Source organism: Cygnus atratus, chromosome 29 (assembly GCF_013377495.2).
Source record: "Cygnus atratus isolate AKBS03 ecotype Queensland, Australia chromosome 29, CAtr_DNAZoo_HiC_assembly, whole genome shotgun sequence".
Lineage (NCBI taxonomy): Eukaryota > Metazoa > Chordata > Aves > Anseriformes > Anatidae > Cygnus > Cygnus atratus.
In genome coordinates, this window is record NC_066390.1 from 1,948,514 (window position 1) to 1,973,231 (window position 24,718).

A 24,718-nucleotide genomic window follows, 5' to 3' on the forward strand; every position below is an offset into this window, starting at 1 on the left:
GAGGTAATTTACCAAGTCAAATTTGCTAGGCTGTAGGTTATGGTGTAATAAAAGTGCTGAATACCTACAGCCTTCATGTGCTTTATCTTGTCCTGGCAGCAGTTAAGCTTTTGAAAATTAAATTCTGAAAACCTCAAGGTTAGGTTTTTGGGCACAGAGATCCCACAGCTGAGGTCAGGTTTTCCAAAGAGCTCGGTACTCAGAAACTCCAATTTATACCCAGCTTCAGCAAGTCCATCTCCAAATTAGGTTCTCTGGATATTAAGCTTTGATTTTGTGTTCTGGATATGCCAGGAAAGCAAGTGCATTTTTTTCCAGAGGAAGATGAGAAACATTCAGGAAAAAAAGTGACACGTACCCTTCAAATAAGTCTTCCTTAACGTTGCAAAGTTTGAAAGTGAGAAGCTCCATACTTTTCCTTTGTAAAGGGAGATAAGTGTGTAGGGGAATAACTAAGTACAAATAGAGAAGGCTGAGTTGAAAGAGAAGTTAAGCATTCCCTACTGCCAGTGACCTCAGTAGCAGAAGCACTTATGGTTTCATAAAATATGTGATGCCTCCAGTTTAGAAAGTTCTGCCTGATTTCCTTCTTTTTCCTCTTTTTTTTTTTTTTTTTTTAAAGGTGAAATTAAATGAAGTGTCATTTGTCTCTGTTTGCTTTTGTAGCTGAGAGTCTTCAAACTGGCCAAGTCTTGGCCCACTCTGAATATGCTGATAAAAATCATCGGTAACTCGGTGGGTGCTTTGGGGAACCTGACCTTGGTGCTAGCCATCATCGTGTTCATCTTTGCGGTGGTGGGCATGCAGCTCTTCGGCAAAAGCTACAAGGAGTGTGTCTGCAAGATCAATCCGGAGTGTGAGCTACCCCGCTGGCACATGCACGATTTCTTCCACTCCTTCCTTATTGTCTTCCGTGTGTTGTGTGGGGAATGGATTGAGACCATGTGGGATTGTATGGAGGTGGCAGGACAGGCCATGTGCTTGATTGTCTTCATGATGGTCATGGTCATCGGAAATTTAGTGGTCAGTAAATGGTTACTGATGGTTTTTATTGTTTTCCGCTGGGTGGGGTAAAACCTGGAGAGACCACAGGACTTAGGGTATCTCTTCCAGCTCTGTTGGGGTCCTTCATGGCCTTTGACATATGAACAGTCCTGTTGACTTTGGTAGTACAACATTAAAGCTGCATTTTGCTTGGCCTTAGCTTGTTGCCCACAAAAAGCATCCAAACACTTTGCAATAGAAGCTGGAGGTACAAAACCCTGTCAAAGGTGACAGATCCACAAGGTGCCTGGGGGAGGTAAAAGATGCTTCAAAGTAAAACCTGGCTTTTCAAATTCCAGGAGTGGAAGTAATTCGATATTCAGGGGAAGGCCTGAAGTGTCAAAATACGGTTGGAAGATTCTTCTAAAATCTGCCCACTAGTTCAATCATGCGGTATAGTTGCGTGCAAGAATTGACTGGTGAAATTGCACGGCCCGTTGTGTGGGAGGTTAGACTAGATCATGATGTTTCCTTGTATTTTGTGAGGTAGTGTGAACAGTTGCATATCTTACAAGCAGCGTTGTGTTCCTCAAGTCCTAGATACCTCAGTGGGTGTGTTGGACACCAGAGCAGTTTCTCAGGGTGGTGTTTGGAGGCTTAGCTCCACAGCCCCTGTTGACATTAGCAGGATGCAGGTGGCCAGATAGTCGGACTCAGCTTTGGAAATATTACCCTTGTGTGTCAGCACAGTCAGAGCTCTGCCAAGTGTGACCTCTTCTCCTTCAGGTGCTGAACCTATTCTTGGCCTTGCTACTGAGCTCCTTCAGCGCAGACAACTTGGCAGCCACAGATGATGATGGGGAGATGAACAACCTGCAGATTTCTGTCATTCGCATCAAGAAGGGCATTGCCTGGACCAAGGCAAAAGTGCGTGAATTCATGCACGCTCATTTCAAGCAGAGAGGGGGAGATGAGGTCAAACCCTTGGATGAATTGTATGACAAGAAGGTGAACTGCATTGCTAACCACACAGGGGCTGATATCAACAGAGACATTGATTATCAGAAGAATGGCAATGGCACGACAAGTGGAATTGGGAGCAGTGTGGAGAAGTACATAATAGATGAAGATCACATGTCCTTCATCAATAACCCCAATCTCACTGTCCGGGTACCTATTGCTGTAGGAGAATCAGATTTTGAAAATCTCAACACAGAAGATTTCAGCAGTGATACAGATCCAGATGGCAGCAAAGAGGTAGGATGTAATGTTAATAACGCATTCGAGTCATTTGACCTGTGAACACCTGGCAGCATCTTGGGAGGGAGAACTGGATAATTCCAGCACAAAACTTCTGTTTATGTTATGATATTGTCTTTGCATCCAAGGCAGAAGCTACTTGTGCTAGCTGCTTCATGGAGAGCCACCCATACTTCTACATTTACCTAGTAAATTTAGATATAAGATTAAAGAAACCAAGTAAATAAGCTGTCTGTCTGTCCTGTTAGCATAAGATGTGAGCTGGGTCAGGATCTTTATGAGGTGAAGTGAGGAAACAAACTTTCTTTATAGTAAATACGGTGAATGAATTGCTGAGTCATCAAGAGGTTCAATATTTGGTGGGAAATAACTATAGGTTGGAATGGTCTTTATTTTGTGTTCAAGAAACTGGATGATACCAGCTCCTCTGAAGGTAGCACCATTGATATAAAACCTGAGGTGGAAGAAGTCCCTGTGGAGGCCCCAGAGGAGTACCTGGACCCAGATGCGTGTTTCACAGAAGGTAAGTTGAGTGTAGAAAGAAGCCTGTGAGCTGTTACTGGTCCCTGTGTCTACTGGAAGCTTACCTTAAGGTTAGGTGTGAGTCTGGACTGGGGCTGGGTATTTTTAGCCTGTTTTGAGAGTCTTCTTGGACTCTGCATCACAGGTAAACTGATCTAGAAGAATTTGCAAGCTGAAGGCCTTGGAAATGTAGTTGCCATTGCAAGGATCTAGATGACCTACCAGTAGGGAAGGTTGATTTTTTTGTACAGTTAATGCCTTAAGTACTTAGAAGTAGAGAAATCTGCTTCTTTTTTTTCTTTTTTTTCCCTTCCCCCCCTTCTGTCACTGGCCTCAATGTCTTTCAGCAACTGATCCGTTACAAGTATTCCCATGGCAAGCATATTTTAAATGGTTCAAGGTTATTTTGTCAGCAAGTTCTCCATTCCTGTCCTGTCAAGTGCATGGATACCTCACCAAATATAACTAGCTTAATCTGTTCCCAAATCCATGTTAATTCAGGTGCCCAGATACAGAAGTGGTGAAAGTAATCATAAAACCTCAATAATATACAGCATTTAAACTGAAACTCAGCCCGCTTAATATTATTGGCATCTAAATCACTTCTTGGCACTGACAATTTTTCATTCTTCCATTTTCTCATCTGTTACCTGACAAAATCTGGGGCTCATATTCCTTTGTGCACTATGTCCATTCCAGGCTGCATGCAGCGCTGTAAATGTTGTCAGGTCAATATTGAGGAAGGGCTGGGAAAGTCTTGGTGGACCTTGAGGAAGACGTGTTTTCTGATTGTGGAACATAACTGGTTTGAGACTTTCATCATCTTTATGATCCTACTGAGCAGTGGTGCTCTGGTAAGTAAAATACAGAAATACTTGTAGCCCAATGGTGTTAAACTAGGGGACGAGTACTTGGGAAAACTGTATAGGAAATTTGGTGAAAAAAAAAGCTATGATGATTCTTACTTGGAAGACAACACAGCTCCGTTGTGGTAGGTGTACTGTACAGAAGCCCTTCTTGATGAGTTTGTATTGTTTAATTTAAGAATGAAGACAAAAATCCTGGAAATCTGGATTCTGATGGTAGTTTGACTAGAAACGTGATGATTTCTGACAATCAACCTGTATCTGTGTCTCATGTCCACTCTACCAAACAGGGATAATTACGCTTCCCTTTCTTCACTTTCTTGTCTTTGCAGAGCTTCTTGAGCTCCTGATGTTACACAGATACAAATAATCACTGTGTGTTTGTCTGTTTTCACACGGTACACAGAGGGTTATACAGCAAACAACCACAGCATGCGTTACTCACAAGTGTACAGAAGTCCACAACAATTAGTATCCCACAGTAGTAGCCGGGCATTTTTTACATGCATATTTTTCATAATTACTAACAGCATGATTTCCAAGGAACTTAGCCAGTTTGGATTTGTTGAGTGCCAAGCAGCAGATAAAAACCTGTCTGTATGTTACTGGAGTGTGATACTGGGTGCTGAGCACTTAGAGATAAAGGATTTCGCTCAGATCCCTAAAAGGCAAAAATGTTCTTGTGTAAACCTAGCTTTGTAGGGTTATTTATTCAGGGGAGGTGTTTTTTTTTGGGGGGGGGGGGGGGGGGGGAGTGTTGCAGTGGTGCAACTACTATAACAGATAAATTGCACTGTGTAAGAAATGTAATTCCCCTGCTTCTCTCAGTATTGTTTGAATAACCTTCTGGATTACCACAGTGAACTGTGGAACAACTCTGATGTAATGACAGGGGTACCTGGTTATTTCCCAGGCTTTTGAGGATATTTACATAGAACAGAGGAAAACCATCCGGACCATCCTGGAGTATGCGGACAAGGTCTTCACTTACATTTTCATCCTGGAGATGTTGCTGAAATGGTGCGCCTACGGATTCGTCAAGTTCTTCACTAATGCCTGGTGCTGGCTGGATTTCCTCATTGTGGCTGTATGTATCCTCTCCCCATTATTTCTATTTGGAAAAAAATGTTAGCTGGGAGAATGCTGGGGTAATGTTTTCTGCTGAGAAATCTCCTAACTGAATCATGTATTTGATGAGGATTCACACCCAGATATCTGTAAGTTTCCAAAGCACAATGGAGGATAAAAACTTTGAGCCCTTTGAGTTTTGCTGGCATTTCCTATGCAACTGTGGATTTTTGCTCTGCAGGTTCTAACGAGCCTGCAGAAATACACCTGGGTTTTTCCAGCCCTTGGCTTTTTTGCTCTTGTGAAACTGTTTCTAAGAGGCCTGCTGGCATGTTGAGCTCCTGACAGGTGCTAGCAGTGGAAGAACTGGTGCAGACATGGTATTCCTAGGTGACACCTCCTTTCTCTAGTCCTTTGCTTGCATTTTTAAGAAAGGGAGGATGCTGAGACAAAGCCTTCCAAACAGGAACTGAAGTCCTAAGAATTTGGAGAAGGTGGGGGGAATTTTAGGATCCCAAGTGCTTGGATTAAAACAGTTCATCACATCCAGTTGTGAAGCAGCATCCTAGTGAGTGCCCCAAGACAAAGTATAAAGAAAAAAAAAAAAACTAAAAAATTTCCAAGCCTCTTGTTGGGAGAAAAGGAACATTTTGAATATGATTCACTTATGCCAAGTTGCTGTTCAGCGACATTATCACTCTGGAAATATTTCTGAGTAGGTGGAGGAACTATCCTTGGAATTCAGGGGCAGAAGTGACTCAAGATGTCTACATTTCCTGTGGAAAACTGACTTTATATATATGTATATGTATATATTTCTTTAAAAAGTCCTCTCTGATCCCCTTAACACCTTTCCTGCTAACACACATCTTGAAGAAGTAACTCTTCTTTTCTGAAAATATCTCTTTCACTGCCTTAAGATGAAGTACAAATGCTGACATGAAAACTAATGCTAGCTACCACCTATTCTTCTGTACCACTTTGAGGAGAGTGTTTCAGAAAATGAAATTCTTTGGGGTGCTGTATTAAAAAGAAGACCAGCAGCTAAGCAACAAAAGTTTCCGTGTCTTCTAAAGTACCTGGTCAGGTAATAGATTGACAGGGAACGAACAAGTGCAGCACCAGTGATAAACGTGAGGAACCTGAATTTACAGTACTTTAGGAGAGATTGCTCTCATTGCTTGGTATCATAGATGGGAAAATTGCACATTTTTGTCTGCAGAAAAATCTGAAATGAGGACTAGAGATGCAAAAGCTATGGAATAAGTTGATGTTAAAATAATGAACCGAGGCTGAATATTACTCAACAAAGTCTCATCTCTGCATAGTATCCTGTAACTGCTAAACTTTTTTTTCAAGTTCTCTAATATGATGTAGATGGGGGTTGAGTGAAGTCACATGATGGCAGCCGTAACTAACAGAGAATAAGCCTTTGCATCATAACAACGCTCTTGAATGTTATTTTTCAGGTTTGATAGCATTGTCAAATAACTCTCCTCCTCTGATTCCCAAAGCTTGCTGGGTGTATTTATGAAGACAAAGTCTTTTTCTGGGTAATAATGAAGGCTTCTGCTTTTCAGTCAATCTGGGATTCCTTTTGTCTGACATCGGTGCCTGCTGTGTCTTCTGTTGGAGTGTCCCGAGAGAATAATACTGAAAAGACCCAATGAAAGCTGAAACAGCCTTTAGACATTTTCCTGCTGTTTTGTTAGGTTCACACTCAGGAGCGAGGCATTATCCTAAAGGGAAGAAGCTCTAAGAGTGAGGATTCAGTGAAGCCCGTACCTTGTATTATATTCAGGGAATAAAACGCTGCAGTTCCGTATGCACGCTGTGTATATGGACCTCATAGCCCGCACCTCCAAATGCCACGAGTATTTCAAAATTTGGGAACTGAATCCTGATAGGTTTCAGGATTCTACCAAAGTCCTATAGATGTTGTGCCTGTACGTAACTGTCCTCCTCAAAGTTGACTGAAACTTTTGCTTCGTGGGCCAGGTTGATTTGAGCTTCTACCAATTGCTGCTGCTGCTTGTGCAGCCCTGCCTGAGACCGAGGTCTCACCATTAGTCTGTCCTGCAGGTGATTCCTTGTAAGACTTTCCATTCTGCTTGTTTCCAGCATAATTTGCATGTCCTCAAAGTTCTGTGCAACCACAGTGTTTCAAACAGAGTCCATTCTTTCAAATCTTATCTTTGAAATAGGTAAACTTCAGGGCACCAGGAGCGTACCAGTGTTGCAGGCCCTTGGTCCCTTCCCTGGCAGGCTGGGTTTGTTTCACAAGGGCTTTGTTGTAAACCTTTGGGACGCCCCCGGCATATTTTTTTTTTCATCAGTGTAACTTCAAAATCAAAAAAAAAAAAAAAAAAGCCACATGGAAAAAAACGATGAGCCATGTTGCCATATGTTGTGGCTTTCATTTTGTGCACTTATTTTGGTGCAAATCTGAAGACAGAAAAAAAGCACTAAGCACATGCACAAGCAGTTAAATAAGGTGATATCCGTGTCCTGCAACCACAAGCAAATTTTGTAATTCTTCCAAACATCCCTCTACCAAAGAGACTGAAAACATGTTCCTGTGCTGCTGCCTGGGCAGCATTAGCCATTCTTGGAAAGCTGTGATGGGTAGAGATCATGTACTGATGGTGGATGAGGAAATATGTGCTTGGCCCACAGAGGGTAAGAGTCTTTTGCTACCCATAATACCCAAGGATGGTTCTTTAGACCAGACTGTGCAAATGTAGCTTTACATCTGAGTCCCTGGTTTTGTCTCTCGTATGTCAGGTGAGAAGGAGATTATCACAACAGAGGAAGGAAGTCCAGAACAGGGAACAGAAATTCCTCTGCATGTTTATCCATTTGAAATCTGGTCCTGAAATTTTCCTGGAATATATGTGGTTTTATAAAGATCATCCCTACAATTAATTTCATGTTAGTATTTTTTTTTTTAAAGAAGGATAAATAGGAAGTGTCCTATTCTGAGAATTAAGATTTAAACAAAACAAAAAGCCCACACCTGTTGTAGGAGGTCTCATGTTTTTCCATTATTTGTTACTGTATATTGATGTCTTTTTTTTTTTTCTTTAAAACAAGGTTGACATATCTGTTCTTATCTGTGTCTGTACCGTGATACTAGCCAAAAATGGAAGATAGTGGGATGCTGATGAAATGGTGTCTGTAGATGCTATTTACATATGGCCAAGTCTTTTGTCATCTAATCCAAAGAGTTTTCCAGTGGCTCGTGTGGCAATTGGACTACTGCCCTAAATGCATGTGCCAGTTCAAAAAGTAGATGGCCCTGTGCTTTCAAGCTTTTGGCTAATCCTGCGGGACTCTGGGCTGCCCACAGTCCCAGTGAGCTAAGGATATTCGGCAATTTGCAAGCGTCGAGCCTAAAACTGATTCCAGGCTGCTTAAGAAAACAGGTTGTCTTTGTGGTTACGGCATTGAAAACTGGTATAAAGAAACCTGGCCCCAGCTTTGTCATAATTTTGGTGTTTGAGCCTCAGCAACCACTAATTGCTGTAGTTTGCCCATCAGTAAGATGTGCTTATCTAACCTCACCGTCCCTCAAAGATGCTCACAAATGTCACTGCAGCTTCAAGCAGGCAGCTGCTCTGATACAAGCAGAAAACACACACCCTGCTCTTGGGTTTTAAGGCAAGACGAGCTGGGCTCAGCTGCCCTAGATGCTGACCCCGCACTCTGGGCTCAGTGTTCACGCTTTCCAGAGGTGTTCTGACCGAAGCAGACTCTCAGGCACGCGTCCTGACCCCGAAGGCCATTGCCATGGAGGAAATGCTGCCGCTCAGCACGAGCAAGGTGGCTTGCTGTACGAGTTGAGCGCAGGTTGTGCAGTGTGTGTATTTATCTGTATTCTTTCTCATAGGTACCTTTAAAATTTGTCTGGCTTAATTTAATGGGAGCCGCTGGGATCCTGCAGACAGTAAAGGGCGAGGGTAAGGTTTTTGTCATCCGTTTGGGCTCTTCCTTCCGACAGCCCCCTTCTCCGTCTGTGTGTCTCTGCCTCTCTTTCACTTATCTTTCCCCTATGTTCTTTTCTTATGCCTTTCTCAACCGCATTATTTCCTTCCAGGTCGTTTCAGTCAAGTGAAGTAGGCAGCTGGTGTCATGTCTTCGGTATTTATCTATGGGGGCCGCCCAGGCTGGCAGCCGGGGCTGGGCAATCAGTGCTAGGGGATTTGTTCTAACAGTCTGGAACCTTTTTTTTTTCTTTTTTTTCTTCTTTTTCTTTTTTTTTCCTTTCTTTCTTTCTTTCTTTCTTTCTTTTTCTTTTTTTCTATTTTCTGTGTAGGTCTCTTTAGTCAGCCTTGTAGCTAATGCCCTGGGCTACTCGGAACTAGGTGCCATAAAGTCCCTTAGGACACTAAGAGCTTTGAGGCCTTTAAGAGCGTTGTCCCGATTTGAGGGGATGAGGGTAAGATGCCATTAGCAGCTGATCCTTCTGCATGCCCGTGGAGCGGTTTTTTTTAAGCATGCTAGAACTGATCAAACTGGTGGAAAGACAAATTCCCAACAGAACCATGATGCAGCTGCTGACTCGATCACCTTTACCGTCGATGTCCCCTCACCCTGCCCACTGCTGCACACTCCCCTCTTAAGAAAGGGAGATGCATCCAGCTGCCTCATTACATTAATTACCGGCCCAAGCCACATGCCATTTGTAGAATATGTTAACACTTGGCTGTTCTCATTTAGCCTGGCTTTGACCTCTAGCATCCGAGGGGGCTTCTCAGCTGTAACTCTTCTATCTAGGGAGAATCACCAGGTGCAAAGAAGCAGAATTTGAACCACCTCAGGGTCTCCACCCCCTCTCGGTGTTGGCCACTGCTGGAATTCGATTGAAAGAATCTCTGAGGGGGTTTTAAAAAATCCAATCTGCCTGCACGGGGGTAAAAGGCTGCTTCCTTTCTTGGATAACCCAGGCCTTCAGGAAGGGACCGGTGGAGAGCTCAGCTGTTTGAAAAAAAAAAAGGCTTTGGTTTAATTCCTCTTGTTGCACCTTGTTGTTCTCGGTCCAGTCTGGTGGTGACTGGAAGCCTTGTCTGGTAGTGAAGCTTTTCCTTTCCACTCCCTCCCCTTTACCATGCTTTTACGGTCCCCTGTCCTGTCACTGTGACACTAGCAATGAAGCACAAGCAAAGCATTGAACTTAACAAGCTTTCCTCAAATTCTTAGACAGCACCACTGTCTTGGGGATTTGAAATTATTTCAGTGTCTTGTTACTTTGCCACTAATATTCAGTATTTGGGTATTTTTTTTCCATTTGGGATTGAAATAGTCTCCTAAGAATAGGCAAAAAAAAATAATTGTATGTTATACTGTAAGTAAAGGGTATGTCATGTGAATGGGTTTCCCACTTGTTCTTAGAACAATAATTTAGGTCTTTTTGCTAAATCCCAGTTAGATCACAACTAGAGATATTACAAGAGATAAGATTATATTACATATAAAAAAAAAAGAAATTGCATTTGCAGTTTTACTGCTGGGTCTGACTGGAGTGATTCCCCCTGGATCATTCTGATTTCCTTTGGATTTGCTGTAACGTAATTGAGTGCAAAGTGCAGCGTGAAATAGGCCACAAACTAATCAGGAATTCTCAGATTCTGTAGGAAGTGATAGAAGCAAACGATATAATAATAAGTCCAAAGAGGATTGTTTCTTCCCTGATACGTTATTCTTTATTTTGTGTCAGGCTCTGTTAGCTTATTGCTAAACTTTATTATGTAAGAGGGTACCAAAGGACGACAATTCTTCCATCGGCATGAAGCTAGAGCTTTTGCCGGCTGTGTCCTGCTCCTTGTCCCCTCCTCAACCCGAGCTTTGTCGCCCTGTCGGGCACCTGAGTCCCTTTTCCTTCATACAAATCTCTCCCCAGACCAATAATGCTGGGGCAGCAGGCTGTGTGCACCTGGACCAATTTTCTCGAGGTGGAATTGTTTTGCCCCTAGCAGATTATCAGTGCAGCTCTAATTAATTTCAGTGCCACTAAAGCACGTGGTCATTTTTGCTAGTGTATTGCTACACAGTAGTTTATGTGAGTGTCAGGAAAAAGGGTAGTGTGATCACAGAGGAAAAGACCCAGCACTAAGCGTGTAGGTATTAAAAGCTATTTGAAAGCCATGCTGGAGAGAAGCTGTGATTTATAATACACAGTCAGGAAATCCTTATGCTTAAAGCGGGGGATTTTCATGACAGCAAAATTGATCCAGAATTATGACTGCTAATCAGTGACCCTGTTAGTTACCTAAACCCAATTATTTTTCCTTTATTTTGACTTTAAGACAAGCGTTGCTGCCCTGTACAACCAGAACAATTCTTCTAAGCCAGAGAATAGAGATCTGAAATGCCTTTGCAAAGGAAACATAAAATGTAGTTCTTTGCTTTTCTCTACTCCATAGTAATCTGCATTTTAAAGAGCTTGCTCTGCTCTTAAATTATTCAGGAAGTTTGACAGTAATGCTATGAAACATGCATGCATTTTTGTCAATTGCCAATGTACAGTCTGCACACAAAAGCCATGTTCCTTCTCTCGGATCTTTTTGAATGCTGTATAAATTTAATGTCCTGTAAGTGACTGTATTTCAGGAGGATATAACACTTCTTTTGCTTCTTGTGACGAGCTGGAATTGACCGGCATGCCAATAGCTGAAGGATTTTAGAACAAAAAGGCGTGCTGCTGTTGTGTCAGTGTGCAACAGCGAAGCATCCTATTTGGTTGAAGGAGGAATGTAAGCAAAGGCGTTGTTATGTACAGAGCCTGTCTGCAGGGCAAAATCTTTGCCTTCAGAACTCCCTGTGGACACAGCGATGAGTTCAGGATGTCATTTACTAATTGCTGCAATGCTGCTCATTGTCTAGATCACTGCTTTCTTCAGTTTTCCTTCATGCTTACTAGGATGGAGGACAAGCACTAGCTGCAGAGCTTAGCACACGTGTGGCGATTGCATCCAGCAAACAGATCTCGTACAAGGAGAGGGGACGCCTGGCCGTGGCCAGGAGAAGTGGCAGGGCCAGCAGCAGCTCAGGTGCTGGTTTCTGAGGGCTCCTGGATCGCCCTGTGTCGAGAAGTCTTTCAAAGCTAAGGTGCAGGGGTAAAAACAGTTTAGCTGCCGTTCATCTATTAGAAGAATCTAAATTAGGAGATCATCAAAGATTTAATATCCTGCTGACCTAACTCTATTAAAAGTCTGGTAGCTTAAATTTTGTCATGTGTTGGCCAGGGATGCTTAGGGACATGGTGCTCCCAAACCGTGAGCACTAAAATTAGGAGATGGTGGAAGACACAAGCTCTGACCAAATCCATTCCCACTCCCTGCCGTGTTTGCTGCAGTTTGGAGGAAGGAACATGGCTTTTCTGTCTTCTTGAGCCTGCATAGCTGCATGCTCAGCTGTCTGCCTGAGACAACATGATTGGCCTTGCTTAGTCACCAATATGATCTTGATGTTTACAGCAACTCACTGCTTAGTCCTAACAGAGCAATTCGGGGCTTGGTCCCGTTCCCATCGAAGTCAGCGTCACGCAGTTTGCTGGTGACCTCGGTGGGAGCAGGAGGCAGGCGCCGAAGTGATAACAGCCTTGTTTGAAAGTGGGGAATGGCCGTAAGGGCCACTGGCTGCTAAGACCCATCAAATCCGTGAGCAAAAGCATCCTCAGGCTTGGCTCTGAGAAAATTGTAGTTAGGAGTCTATTTGAGACCGAGAAGAGAGTTTGAGCCTCACTCAGTAATGCCCCCTCTCCCTTTTGGCATCTAAAATGATTTAAAATATTTGTTGTTTACCGAAAGAAGTAACAAATCCAAAACCAAACCCAGCAAATCTAATAAGCTGGCCTGTTTTATTTTAAAAACAGCGCTTCAGTAGGTGGCTTTTAAGCTGAATTTTTTACCGCTTGGAATAAGTTCACTGCCAACTTCTGCGTGGAGTAAATGCCACAGATCTGTCAGTGGCCTTACCTCCTATTCCCCCCCCCAAAAAGAGCTGTATTAATGCTTGCTGTCTCCTGCCTTGTGTTTTGTACTGAAACTTTTTCCCACCCCTTCCAACACAGGTGGTTGTCAATGCCTTGGTTGGCGCTATCCCTTCCATTATGAATGTGTTGTTGGTCTGCCTTATCTTCTGGCTGATTTTCAGCATTATGGGGGTTAACCTGTTTGCCGGGAAATATCATTACTGCTTTAATGAAACATCCGAGGAGCGCTTTGAAATAGATATTGTTAACAACAAGACAGACTGCGAAGCCCTGATGCCACCCAACTCCACTGAGATTCGATGGAAGAATGTGAAAATTAACTTCGACAACGTTGGGGCAGGATACCTGGCTCTCCTGCAAGTTGTAAGTTTTGCCTTCACTGCCTCCCTATTAGTGGGAAACACAAGATTTTTCTAATGTATTCTGCATTTGGATTGCTTCCCTCTCTCCATGAAATACAGCATCCCACTAAATAAATCCACCCGGGTTTGGTTCTGGAAGAAAAATCCCCATTTTAGCTTTCATCCCTTTGCCTGATTGATGTGGGGCTCCCAGCACAGCGGGTGGCCCCGGCTCCACTCTTTAAAAGAGCCTACCAAATCATCCATGAGCTGACAGTAAACCTGCACATTTAGATTAAATGAAAAGATAAATATTTAAGTAATATTAAAGTTACTTATAAAGGGAGGTGACAGGGGCCAGGGAATCCCTGACATAGCTGGCACAAAGCAGGCTTGTACATCTTTACTTCAGGTGATTTCTAAGAGAATGTGTGTTTCCTTTGCTAGGCTACTTTCAAGGGCTGGATGGACATCATGTACGCAGCAGTGGATTCCAGAAAGGTAAAGTGCATGACCACTCAAAAGCTCGCCTTCCAGTAGTTCACACTGCTGTTTTGCTTAAAGTCAACAGCAAAAATTGTAGAACTATGCTTATGTAACGTATTTCATGTTGTGACTTTTCGTTTGCTGCTGCTACTGTGGTGAGATAAAAGATGCTCAAGCAAATTCCCCAAAAGGGCAGTCCCCTGGTTGCTTTAGAGGCAGGGAAACTCCTGGTGGACTAGAAATACACTGAGAAAAGGAATACAATGAAGCTGTATTTTTCATCATCAGACTATATTATGGGGGGATTAGCCAGAAGATCCTCAATGAACCTTCGTCACTTCATCAACAAGTACCCAAGTGACTGACTTTTTGATATTCTCTCTATGTTGGAGCTCTTTCTTCAGGCAGTTTTCTTGTTCTTACATGCTGGAACCATGCAAATACTTCATTTTTTCTTCTTTTTATTCTCTTTCCTTGGTTTTGTAAGAAAATATTTTTGAATGGCTTTTCTTGTGGTACACTGGGTGCAAGGCTGGAAGCAAACAGCACGACAATGTCAAGACAGTGTAAAAATGTTTTTCCCTTTTTGATGAACTGATGGATTTATACTCCCCTCTTAAAAAGAAAGAACGATGCCTTCACTTTGACAGTGCTTGTCATTAAAGTGATCATTTCCTTTGTGATTTACAAATTACTGTATACTGTGTATGCCTAATACAGGAGCACTGACCTCGTCCTGGCTGATGCTGAGCTGTGCTTCTGAGACAGGTGGGAGGTAGAGTGCTGTGGAGAAGAATGGGGACCTTCCCTCAGCACAGAATTACAGTTAAAAAGGTGTAGAAAGTTACAAGAAAGCTGTCTTTAGACAAAAAGGAAACTTTTAAAGAAACAAGATCTCATTTTGGCTATATTTGTATGATGTCTTTGCAGTGTCATTTATTTCTCTTCTCCCTTGCAGCAAGAAGAGCAACCCAAGTACGAGGACAACATTTACATGTACATATATTTTGTTATCTTCATCATCTTCGGCTCCTTTTTCACCCTGAATTTGTTCATTGGTGTCATCATTGACAATTTCAATCAACAAAAGAAAAAGATAAGTATTTGCTTGTTAGTAGGGGAGCTGAGACCCATTTGAGGGATGTTGATAATTCAAGCCGATGGGGTTTTTCTGCATATTAGGGCCCAGGACCTTGAGCTCCTGGCACAAGTCTCCCCTCCGAGAGCAGAAGCACTGTAAGCTCTTAGTCTGTCACTCCCTACCCAGCCCCACTGGGACTAGAAGAACAGGCTCAGAGAGTACGAGGTGACCCAAAGCTTTATGTAAAACTCTAGCTAGACTGGAACTTTTCCCTAGAATAAATCCGCATGCATTTCTTTTGTTGTTGTTGTTGTTTTTTGTTTGGTTGGTTTTTGTTTCCTTATTTGTTTTTCCTTGACTGAAACATATAGACTGGAAGTAAGATGTCCTCCTTGCCACTGTTGTTTTCACTCTCTTTCTCTAATAGTGCTTTTCTTCTTTGGAAGTCAAGCTAAGGATTTGTGTGTATGGAATACCTGCTAAATGGCTTCCATTTTAGAAAAAAAAAAACCTGACACCTCTGCTACCTCTTTATCACAAATGAGATAGAGAGGATGGGGAAGGATATAGCGCAATAAAGTGGGTTATTCATAGGAAAAAATATTCCATTTTCTTTAAAGGAAAATCAGTACATCTTGGGTATTAGTATAAGTTATTTCTGTCTAAAATAGCTGCCACCAACTTCCCATATGGCAGGTATCCTCATGACTTAGTTAGCATGTTATTCCTTTCCCTTCTGGTGCATGAGCTGATTGTAACCAGTTTTCCTTTGCCCCTTTACTTTGGAGGTCAAGATATTTTCATGACAGAAGAACAAAAGAAGTACTATAATGCCATGAAAAAACTGGGCTCAAAGAAGCCTCAAAAGCCTATTCCCCGACCTCTGGTGAGTATGTTATAAAGGGAACTGCAGAATAGACTTTCAAAGGAGTTTCAGCTCCAAAAGCAGCCTTTGTTCTAACTCAGGCTGGAGTGCACATCACCATGTTCTTGTCATTATAATCCAGGTATGATCTGAGAAAGGTTAAAATGCTACAGCTGTGGTTGGTGTTAATCAGTTGGCTCACTTGAATCAACAAAACAATCTGAAAATGCTGTGGCTAAGAGGCTATGCATAGAGAAGGGGAGGCTGCCTGGCATTAGTGAGTAGGGTCCTGGACAGTCAGCCAGCCATTTGGTTTACGTTGAGCGAGACCTAAGCACATTTCCCTGCCTTGTGAAAGGCTTTGGATGGTGAGTCTCTTAGGTAATGCTATGGATAAGTCATCCTGCTCTTCTGCCTGACCACTGCCAGGATGCAAAATAAGTGATGTTAGTTCATGTACCCTGCGTTTGGAGCCACCACTGCAAGGGGGACCTGGCTGCTTTCTCCAGCTGTGAATGAAATTGCATCACTCCGCCTTTGCTCCCAACAAAGAGCGAGATACGCACTGCTGGTAGGGTTGTGGTAGTCCATTTTCGATATAAATAGTAGCATTTTCCTACCTTTCCTGTAAACAAATTGATTTGTGGCTAGAGGGTGCCTTGAAAGCCTTAAAGGATTCTGAAAAATTGTCCTCGTGCACGTTGTTACCAACAGGAAGACAACTTGCTGACTAACAGTAGATTTTGTGTTCAAACCTGTTTGGATCATTGCCTCTTCCTCTTTGCACAGAACCGTATTCAGGGAGCTGTCTTTGACTTTGTAACTCAGCAAGCTTTTGATATAGTCATCATGATGCTCATCTGCCTCAACATGGTGACCATGATGGTAGAGACGGACACACAAAGCAAGCAGATGGAGGACATCCTTTACTGGATCAACCTGGTGTTCGTCATCTTCTTCACCTGTGAGTGTGTGCTGAAGATGTTCGCCTTGCGGCACTATTATTTCACCATCGGGTGGAACATTTTTGACTTCGTGGTTGTGATTCTGTCCATTGTGGGTAAGTGCAACGCAACTTAGAAGACTGTGAGTGCTAGGCTGTTTTTCCTGGTGTTTGCAGAGTAAGGCACATTCTTGTTGTTGAAGAGGATGTATAGGTACCAGGACTTCTGGCTTCTCTTTTTAGCCATGTGAAGAGACTGTGGCAGAGTTTGGCAGCTTAAAGTCCTGACTCATGCACCTTCCTCCCTCTATTCTGGCATTCGTTTCCAGTTGTATGGAGTAAAACACTTGACAATTACTCTCCCTGTCTTTAAAAACAGAAATTTTACTCACCTCGTTGGAATGTTATAATGCTTACTAACCACTGAAAATAGCATTGCAGTGCTTCCTACATCAGCATGTGATTTGCACTCTTGTTTTCAGTTCTGTTGAATGTTGAAGCAACCACTTTCCTCCAACAGGTTTTTGGTTTTAGCAGCTAATCTGTAAAACACTGGAAACCTCACAAATATTACAGGGTTGCTTAAAGACCTGGCTGGACGCAGCTGTGCCCAGGCATACTGACAAAACAAAATTAGAACTTAGAGGCTGTCCTGCAGTATAAAACTTAAATCAAGATTTGGCTGCTGCTTGAAATAAGATTTGTCTTATGTGTGTTTAAGCATCTTCAAAACAGAGCCCATAACCTGAATGTGTTGTCTAGAATCCCATGGCAGAGTTAAGCAGCAAGACACCTCTAAGAAACAGCTCATCCATCCTGACACAGGTGGAATTAATCACTCTGCAGCTGTACCTCTCTTACTCCCCATGCAGGGGAACTGTCTGGGGAGCCTGAGCAGCTAGCCAAGACTCAGATGCCTGAAAGTGAGGCCTCATAAACACAGACCCCTTTTGAAAATCAAGGTGTTGTGTGTTCCCAGTCCCTTGCCTAGGTTCAGAAGAGGAAGCAGACTGCACGTCACCATTGTCACTCTTGTCCCTTTCCTTCTTCTTTAGGAATGTTCCTGGCTGAAATCATTGAGAAGTATTTTGTATCACCCACGCTCTTCCGAGTCATCCGACTGGCTCGTATTGGACGTATCCTGCGTTTGATCAAAGGAGCCAAAGGAATCCGCACCTTGCTTTTTGCCTTAATGATGTCTTTGCCTGCCTTGTTCAACATCGGCCTCTTGCTGTTCTTGGTCATGTTCATCTTCTCCATCTTCGGCATGTCAAACTTTGCCTACGTCAAGCATGAGGCTGGCATAGATGATATGTTCAACTTCGAGACCTTTGGCAACAGCATGATCTGCTTGTTCCAGATCACTACATCGGCTGGCTGGGATGGCCTGCTGCTGCCAATCCTAAACCGGCCTCCAGACTGCGATCTAGACAAGGAGCATCCCGGGAGTGGTTTTAAGGGGGATTGTGGGAACCCTTCAGTGGGGATTTTTTTCTTTGTGAGTTACATCATCATCTCCTTCCTGATCGTGGTCAACATGTACATTGCCATCATCCTGGAGAACTTCAGTGTGGCGACAGAGGAGAGTGCGGATCCACTGAGTGAGGATGACTTTGAAACTTTCTACGAGATTTGGGAGAAGTTCGATCCCGACGCCACACAGTTCATAGAGTACAGCAAGCTCGCGGACTTTGCTGATGCTTTGGAACATCCTCTCCGGGTCCCAAAACCCAACACCATTGAACTCATTGCCATGGACCTGCCTATGGTAAGTGGAGACAGGATCCACTGTTTAGACATCCTGTTTGCCTTCACCAAACGTGTCCTGGGGGACAGTGGAGAGCTGGATATACTGAGACAACAGATGGAGGAAAGATTTGTGGCATCCAACCCTTCCAAAGTGTCTTATGAGCCCATCACAACTACGCTGCGGCGTAAGCAGGAAGAAGTCTCAGCAGTGGTTATGCAGAGGGCTTACAGGGCTCGTTTAGCCAGACGGGGGTTTGTTAGCCGAAGGCCTGTCCCCACAAAACTGGAAAACGGAGGAACAAACAGGGAGAAAAAAGAAGGCACCCCATCCACGGCATCTCTCCCATCATATGACAGTGTGACTAAACCTGAGAAGGAGAAACAACGAGCAGAGGAAGGAAGACGAGAAAAGGCGAAAAGACAAAAAGATGTCAGGGAATCCAAGTGTTGAGACAAAATAGTAGAATTGTACAAATTTAAAAATATTTGCAAGTGAAAAGATTGTTTACAAACTTCATGAAATATATCAATACAGAACAGCTGTGGAGACACTTACCTGAAGATCTTATACCAAACATAGTCTGCTTACTATGTGACAGCGTTGCATCTAAAGCAGTGACCTACCACCTGTTTAAAGGACCCTTGTAAACAAACATTTAAAAACAAAAAAGGAAAAAAAATGGATTTTCTATTGTTTGGGCAGGTGGATACTGCATGTTCCACATCAGTCAATGCAACTTAGGACAAACAAGCAAAATAAAACACACACACACAGAAACAAAACCCGCTGCTGGGATTCATATATTTTCCAAAGCAGCCAAAAATGGATTTTATTTTCCCATTTTGTTGTTTATTATTGAAAGAAAACCCAGAAGTCACGATGTTAAAGGGTTTGTTCATGCAAAATTAGATTTGCATTTAGCTAAGCAGCAAAATAATAAAAAAAAGTGAAAATAAGCAAAACAACAAAAAAAGAAACTAACCACCCATTTAGCCCATGCCATTTAATTAATTGTCATAGTTTATTTGATATTTATTATCTGCATTCTACTTTCTACATGGGCTTTACTTGGTTTGGGAGATGGGGTAATCGGGTACCTTCAGCCTGCAACCAGCGCAGGCTGATTCCCCAAAACTAAAAGTGCTCGTTCAATGCATAGAAACGATTTGCATGATGGCATGCCGTGACCAGGAACCATGCATGAGGAATCATTAAGCCACAAGACACTCAGTAATCTGTCCACAGCAGTGTGTTAAGCCATAAATTCGAGGCACTCCACTGACTACCGTACACTGTATTTGGAGATAAACTTTAACAATAATCATGCCCTTCACCGGTACTTACCCGTTCTTAGCAATCTTTCATAGACCTGCCAGTAGAAAAAAAAAAAAGAAACAAGCAGATGAAATACTTGTGTGTGTGTATGTTTAACAGCGTGTCTTTTTTTCCCCATACAGCCGTCTTTTGCACACTGAAATATAACAAAACTAAATGATGCTCTGGACCTCATCCAAGGGGAGAGGTTAAAACCTGAGAATGGCTTGTTATACTCTGTCACTGTAAAACCAAAATCTAGGGCTTAAATACCAGCCAGTAAGTTACTTTGTATCCTGCGATATTTAGCATAATATTAATTATTAGTCAGCCTCCATCCTGCAGCGTAGACATTTTTTTTTTTTTTTTCTTCCCCTGTGGAGATAAGTGCTAAAGACCGTAGCATGACATCTCTACAGGTAGAGATGTGGGGAGCTTGGAGGGCGCGCTCCCCACAGCAGGCCTGGGGAAGGGGACATCGCTCACCGCGCGCAGCTGGCCCACCGCCGTCGGGCTCCCCGCTCCGGGCAGCCTTCAGCAGCCCCAACCCCTTCCTCCACTCCTCCGTTGGCTTTTGCAGCGCTGCACGGGTTTGGGTTTGTTTTTCTTTCCTTGCTTCTGTAGCCATGAGTTGTGTTTTGTTTTGTTTTTTTGTTGGAAGCAAAAGGCGGCGTGTGCCCATGGGCGGTGGGACCAGCACCAGCCCGGGGGTGCTGGGTGGCAAGCCAGGCATCAGGTGTCTTCGCCTCCTTCCCATTTCTTACGTTTTCACGGACTGGCAACTAAAAAGGCCCTGCAGGGTGGGTAGGAATCAGAGCTACCTCTTGCCTAGTCTTCTCGCTGCAGCAGTAAATAGTGCCACAGAAGAGAAGGTCAAACATTTCTGTTTTCCTAGCGATCCCAGCCTCTCCACCATCCCCCAGCACATTTCGCGGTGTCCTCCTGACTTAGCCAGTTCTCAGCCACTGCTCCGGGCACTGTTTTTCTTCAGGGCCAGCACAGGTTTCCCCACAGGGTAGGTTGGCAGCGCCGCAGCCCAAAGGAGACGTTGGGGTCGGCACCGCTCCCGACCCCAGCCAGGCATCACACGGGCTGTGCCGCACGCAAGCGCGGTGTTGGACCATGGACCAAAACCAAGGGCACCCATCCTAGCGGGAAAACCAAGACACCAGAACCTGTCGATGGCAGGAGGAATCCTGGTTGGCGTAAGCTCACCCCCCCCCCCCAAGACGTTTTCCAGGAGTCACTCGCAGCGCAGGAAGCCACGCAGCAGACAGCCGTGCCAAGTCAGCCGCTCGCAGCACGCAGGCCAGCCATCGCCGTGCCGGGAGCAGTTCTGCTGCACCCAGGCACACAGCAAGGAACCTTTTCTATCCTGTCAGCTCTTGCCCCAGTCGCTCCTAGGATATGATGTATAATAACAGAGAAAACATACATATGTACAGGCTCCATTGTAAACAGCACAAGAAAAAAAAATAGCTGAAAAGTGTGGTTGAACTTTTTAAGAGAATATTATAAATACTGTAATATATCATTTTATTTTATCAGCATGCCTTTTTGTAAATACAAAGAACTACAAAAATAATAGAATGGCTTCTGGCTTATGCCATTGTCCATGTTTATTTTTATTTTTTTAATATCTTTCTGTTGTCCTTAGACTTTAGATAGCCAGTAAATGTCCCCCAAAGAAAAAACAAAACCCTGCCCTGCAAAAAAAAAAAAAAAAAAAAGATTTAAACAAACAAAAGGCTTTATTGCAAATGATCTTTGCAACATCAGGAGTAGGTATTTTTGGGTTCCAATGTGCAATAAGTTGACCACTTCTATGCAAGATTTGGCTAAACTTCATAATTGTTCTTAAGCTGGGCTATTGACTCGTAGGTGAAGCTTGGTACATTCAGCATTCATGCTGGCACTTTCATTAAGCTGCTCAATTACTTTCAGAAAAAAATCCCTTCAGACTCTGTATATATATTTATTTTTTTAAACATTAGATCTGTATTAAACGCAAGAGGCCGGTGGTATCGTTAATCGGTATGGCTTAAAAAGGAAGAGGAACGAATAGTTTCTTCACCTGTTCTTTGGCTGGAGGCAAGTCCTTCTGCTCAGAGAAGAGTTCTGCAGGGTTTTTGCTTTGTTCTTCATCTCGGTTTGCTGCTTGGGGCAGGCAGCGCCATCAGCACAGGTGCTGAAGATAACGGATCTGCATTTCGGTATGTCTTCACTAGGTGAAGCCAAGGACAGAGGGAAACTTGGGTCCAAAAGCATTAAGGACATCGGTGTCATATACAAGTCTGAATTCAAAGGCGTACACAGAATTTATATTCCAGATTCAGGGTTGTGGGCATAAAGTGAGGATGGTGTTGGCAATTAAAGGGGCATAGCCAAGAAGTCAAGACTACAACAAGTAGCTCTTTTCCCTCCTCCCATTTATAAAAGTCCCCTTTTTGGTTAATTTCTTACTGTGTTCTAAAAAGAGCAGAGGGGAAGGGCAAAAAGGAAATACCAATTTAAGCTGCTTTATTCACTTTTCCTGTTCACCTTTTTTTAAGAATATAGAAGCCAATGTTGAACAACAACAACAAAAAATAATAAAACCATGATGTTAGAGGCCACACCCGAGTTTGAATTATTTAATTTTCCGCCGCAAAAAAAAAAAAAAGTTAAAGCTGTAAAAGATCAATAGTGAAGATTAGTGTATTAGAAAATTGCATGGTGGCTCATAATGTTCTTACCCAACATGATTAAGAATTACGTTACTATAAGCCAAAAGACAATAAAATAAACGTTACCCTTTTCACTGTACAAGGTAAGGTTGTCTCGGTGTCCCAGTTATTTGCCTGGTTGCAGTCTCTTTCCCTTCCATACTTCTTTTTGGCTGCTTTTTGGTTGAAAGCGTGCAAGAGAGACCAGAGTAGGATGCTGCTGGGGGGAGGTTGGTGTCTCAGCTCCTGCCGATGCCTGGCTTGCCCTTGCTCCCAGTCCTGTGCCACGCTCAGTGCATCCCTGGGGACCAGTGGCTTGGTGGCCACAGGGCTCCTGGCCATGGGCAGCGTGGTGCCCCTCGTCCATTCAGGCTGGGCCCGCAGGTGCTGGCAGCAGCGCGCCCCACACATGGGTTGGCTCTGCTGCTGCTGCCCACGTCCAGCATGCCCTGGCACTGGAGGACTTCAGCCTGCAGCGCCGAGCCTGAAGACCCCGCTCGTTTGCGGTAAAAGTCACTTAAAAAGAGGAGCCAGAACAGATCTCAAGCCATCAGCAAGCCCTTCCCCGTGCTGCTGGCCACGCAGCATCCACATGGCCAAGCAGGACGAGCACCGAGGCCGGTGCCAAGGACCCCAACCAGCACCGCTCGCTTGGGCGCTTTGCTGCAAAGCCACGCCATCGCCTTCCCAGTCCCTGCTTGCTCCAGAAGCAGGGTGAATCCAGCGGGGTCCCACGTGTGCTGATGAAGGACTGGACGGCAAGAACTGAACCCACACAGGGGCACAAGCCTGCATGCTGCCCAAGCATGGGGTCCTGCTGCTCAGCAGTGCTGAAAGGCCCCGGAGCAGCGATGCAGCCAGCAGCCGCCTGCACCAACCCCATCAGCCCAGCACCAGCTCCAGCTCCTCACACTTCTTTGGAACCGAAGGGCTGAGTCGTGTACGAGCTCCGTGCCTCACCTCGCTGTGGACCAGGATCTGAAATGAGTTGTAGCTCGTCAAACGGCCAAGGTAGCGCCTTGAAATTATTTCTTCTGCTAGGTCCAAATTCACTAAACGTGACTTTTAGGGCCAGGCACCGCGCCTCGACATGGACAACAACACAACCGTTTTCTAAACAAGTCAAGTTAAAGAGAAACAAAAATCACTTCCCCTTTGCCAGTTCACTGCATATTGTAATCATGCGCATGAAGGGCACGGTCTCCAGCAAGAGACGCGTCATCCCCTCTTAGCGCAGGGAAGCAGGACACCTGCCTTCTGGTCCCACTTTTACCCATCTGTAACACGGGCATCTCATTACCTACCTCACAGGGGTGTTGTGAGGCTTAATTAGCGACTGAGTGTAAAGATTTGAGATGTGCAGCTAGCACAGGCACCACAGTGGGCGCAACACTGACCCGGCCCGTAAAAATGCTGCTACAAAAACCCTTCTTGGCCAGCGCTGCTCCACCTGAGGCAGCTCCCCCCCAGCGGGGTGAGACCCAGCCGCTCGCTTTGCTCACAGGTTGGTCTGAGGCCCCCACAGCAGCCTCACTCCCCCAGCACTCCCAGGTTTTATTCTCTGCTTTATGGGAAGAAAGGAGGAGGACGGGACCAGCTGGGGATGGGAGGGAGGAGGAATGAGTACAGGGAAATGCAGCGGGCTGGGAGTTCAATGTCTGGACTTTGAGTTCCTTTGTACTGTACATCTTTTTACTTTGGAATTTGCAATAAAAAGCTGTGTCCATCTTGGTGTCATTCTCTCTCTTGGATGCCCTATCGTTCTGTTACCTTCATGATGTAGCTGAGCACAGTAAATGCCTGTTCTGTGCCCCAAAAGCAACACAAGAACTTGCCTCGGTGCTCGGGCAGCTCTGGAAACCAGGAGGTGCAAGCTCCTCTTGCTTCTCACAGCGATGGGGTCGAGTTATCCCAAAAAGCATGCAAAGGACAACAGTGATAATATGACTTAGTTCTGACCAGGGACATGGTGCCTGAGCTATACAGGGAGGTATGTGGAGCTGAGCTTTTCAGGGTCGAGGCTGGCTGCTTGCACAACAGGCATTGAGCTGCTGCAGTGCAGAGCCTGCTCCTGGCTCTGCAACAAGTCCTGCAACACCCTGGCCATGCAACACCTCCAGCGTAGAAACCAGACAGGGTTTGGTACCCAGGCTGGGGCAGGACCCCCACAGTGGTTTTGCAGAACCAGGCTGAGCCGATGGGTGCACGCCGGGATCCAGCCTCTCTTGAGCAAACACCCCAGCTCCTTTGGGACCAGGAAGTCACAGTTTCAAAAACCACACAGCCCTGACACTGAGCTCACCCCAACCTTAGCAGGGCACATTCAGGCTTTTAGTGTTTAGGGAGGCCAAGTGCTAAAATGCATTAGGGGAAGCATCCTGCCATAAACGCTGTGCGCTTGCTTCTGGACATCAGCCCACCCCTGCAAACACGCGGCACTCCGGGCAGATCTGTAACCCCTAAGCAGCAGCACCTTGGGCTATCACAAAGCCATCCCTGAAGAGTAAACACCCTCGTCCCTCACTGCGGTGAGGCCGTCA

General features: G+C 44.4%; 1 protein-coding gene across 1 annotated transcript in view; it reads left to right on the plus strand.

Moving 5' to 3' along the window:
- Positions 1 to 22,070, plus strand: part of SCN8A (sodium voltage-gated channel alpha subunit 8) — a 56,593-nt gene extending 34,523 nt beyond the window's left edge. The window contains exons 16-27 of the mRNA XM_035570353.2: positions 667 to 1,023; positions 1,771 to 2,241; positions 2,650 to 2,767; positions 3,466 to 3,620; positions 4,546 to 4,719; positions 9,016 to 9,138; positions 12,772 to 13,056; positions 13,482 to 13,535; positions 14,479 to 14,616; positions 15,383 to 15,487; positions 16,256 to 16,526; positions 17,465 to 22,070. Coding sequence (XP_035426246.1) covers positions 667 to 1,023; positions 1,771 to 2,241; positions 2,650 to 2,767; positions 3,466 to 3,620; positions 4,546 to 4,719; positions 9,016 to 9,138; positions 12,772 to 13,056; positions 13,482 to 13,535; positions 14,479 to 14,616; positions 15,383 to 15,487; positions 16,256 to 16,526; positions 17,465 to 18,609 — 3,396 coding nt within the window. The 3' untranslated portion in view covers positions 18,610 to 22,070. The remainder of the gene's footprint in view (positions 1 to 666; positions 1,024 to 1,770; positions 2,242 to 2,649; positions 2,768 to 3,465; positions 3,621 to 4,545; positions 4,720 to 9,015; positions 9,139 to 12,771; positions 13,057 to 13,481; positions 13,536 to 14,478; positions 14,617 to 15,382; positions 15,488 to 16,255; positions 16,527 to 17,464) is intronic.
- Positions 22,071 to 24,718: the final 2,648 nt, after the last annotated feature.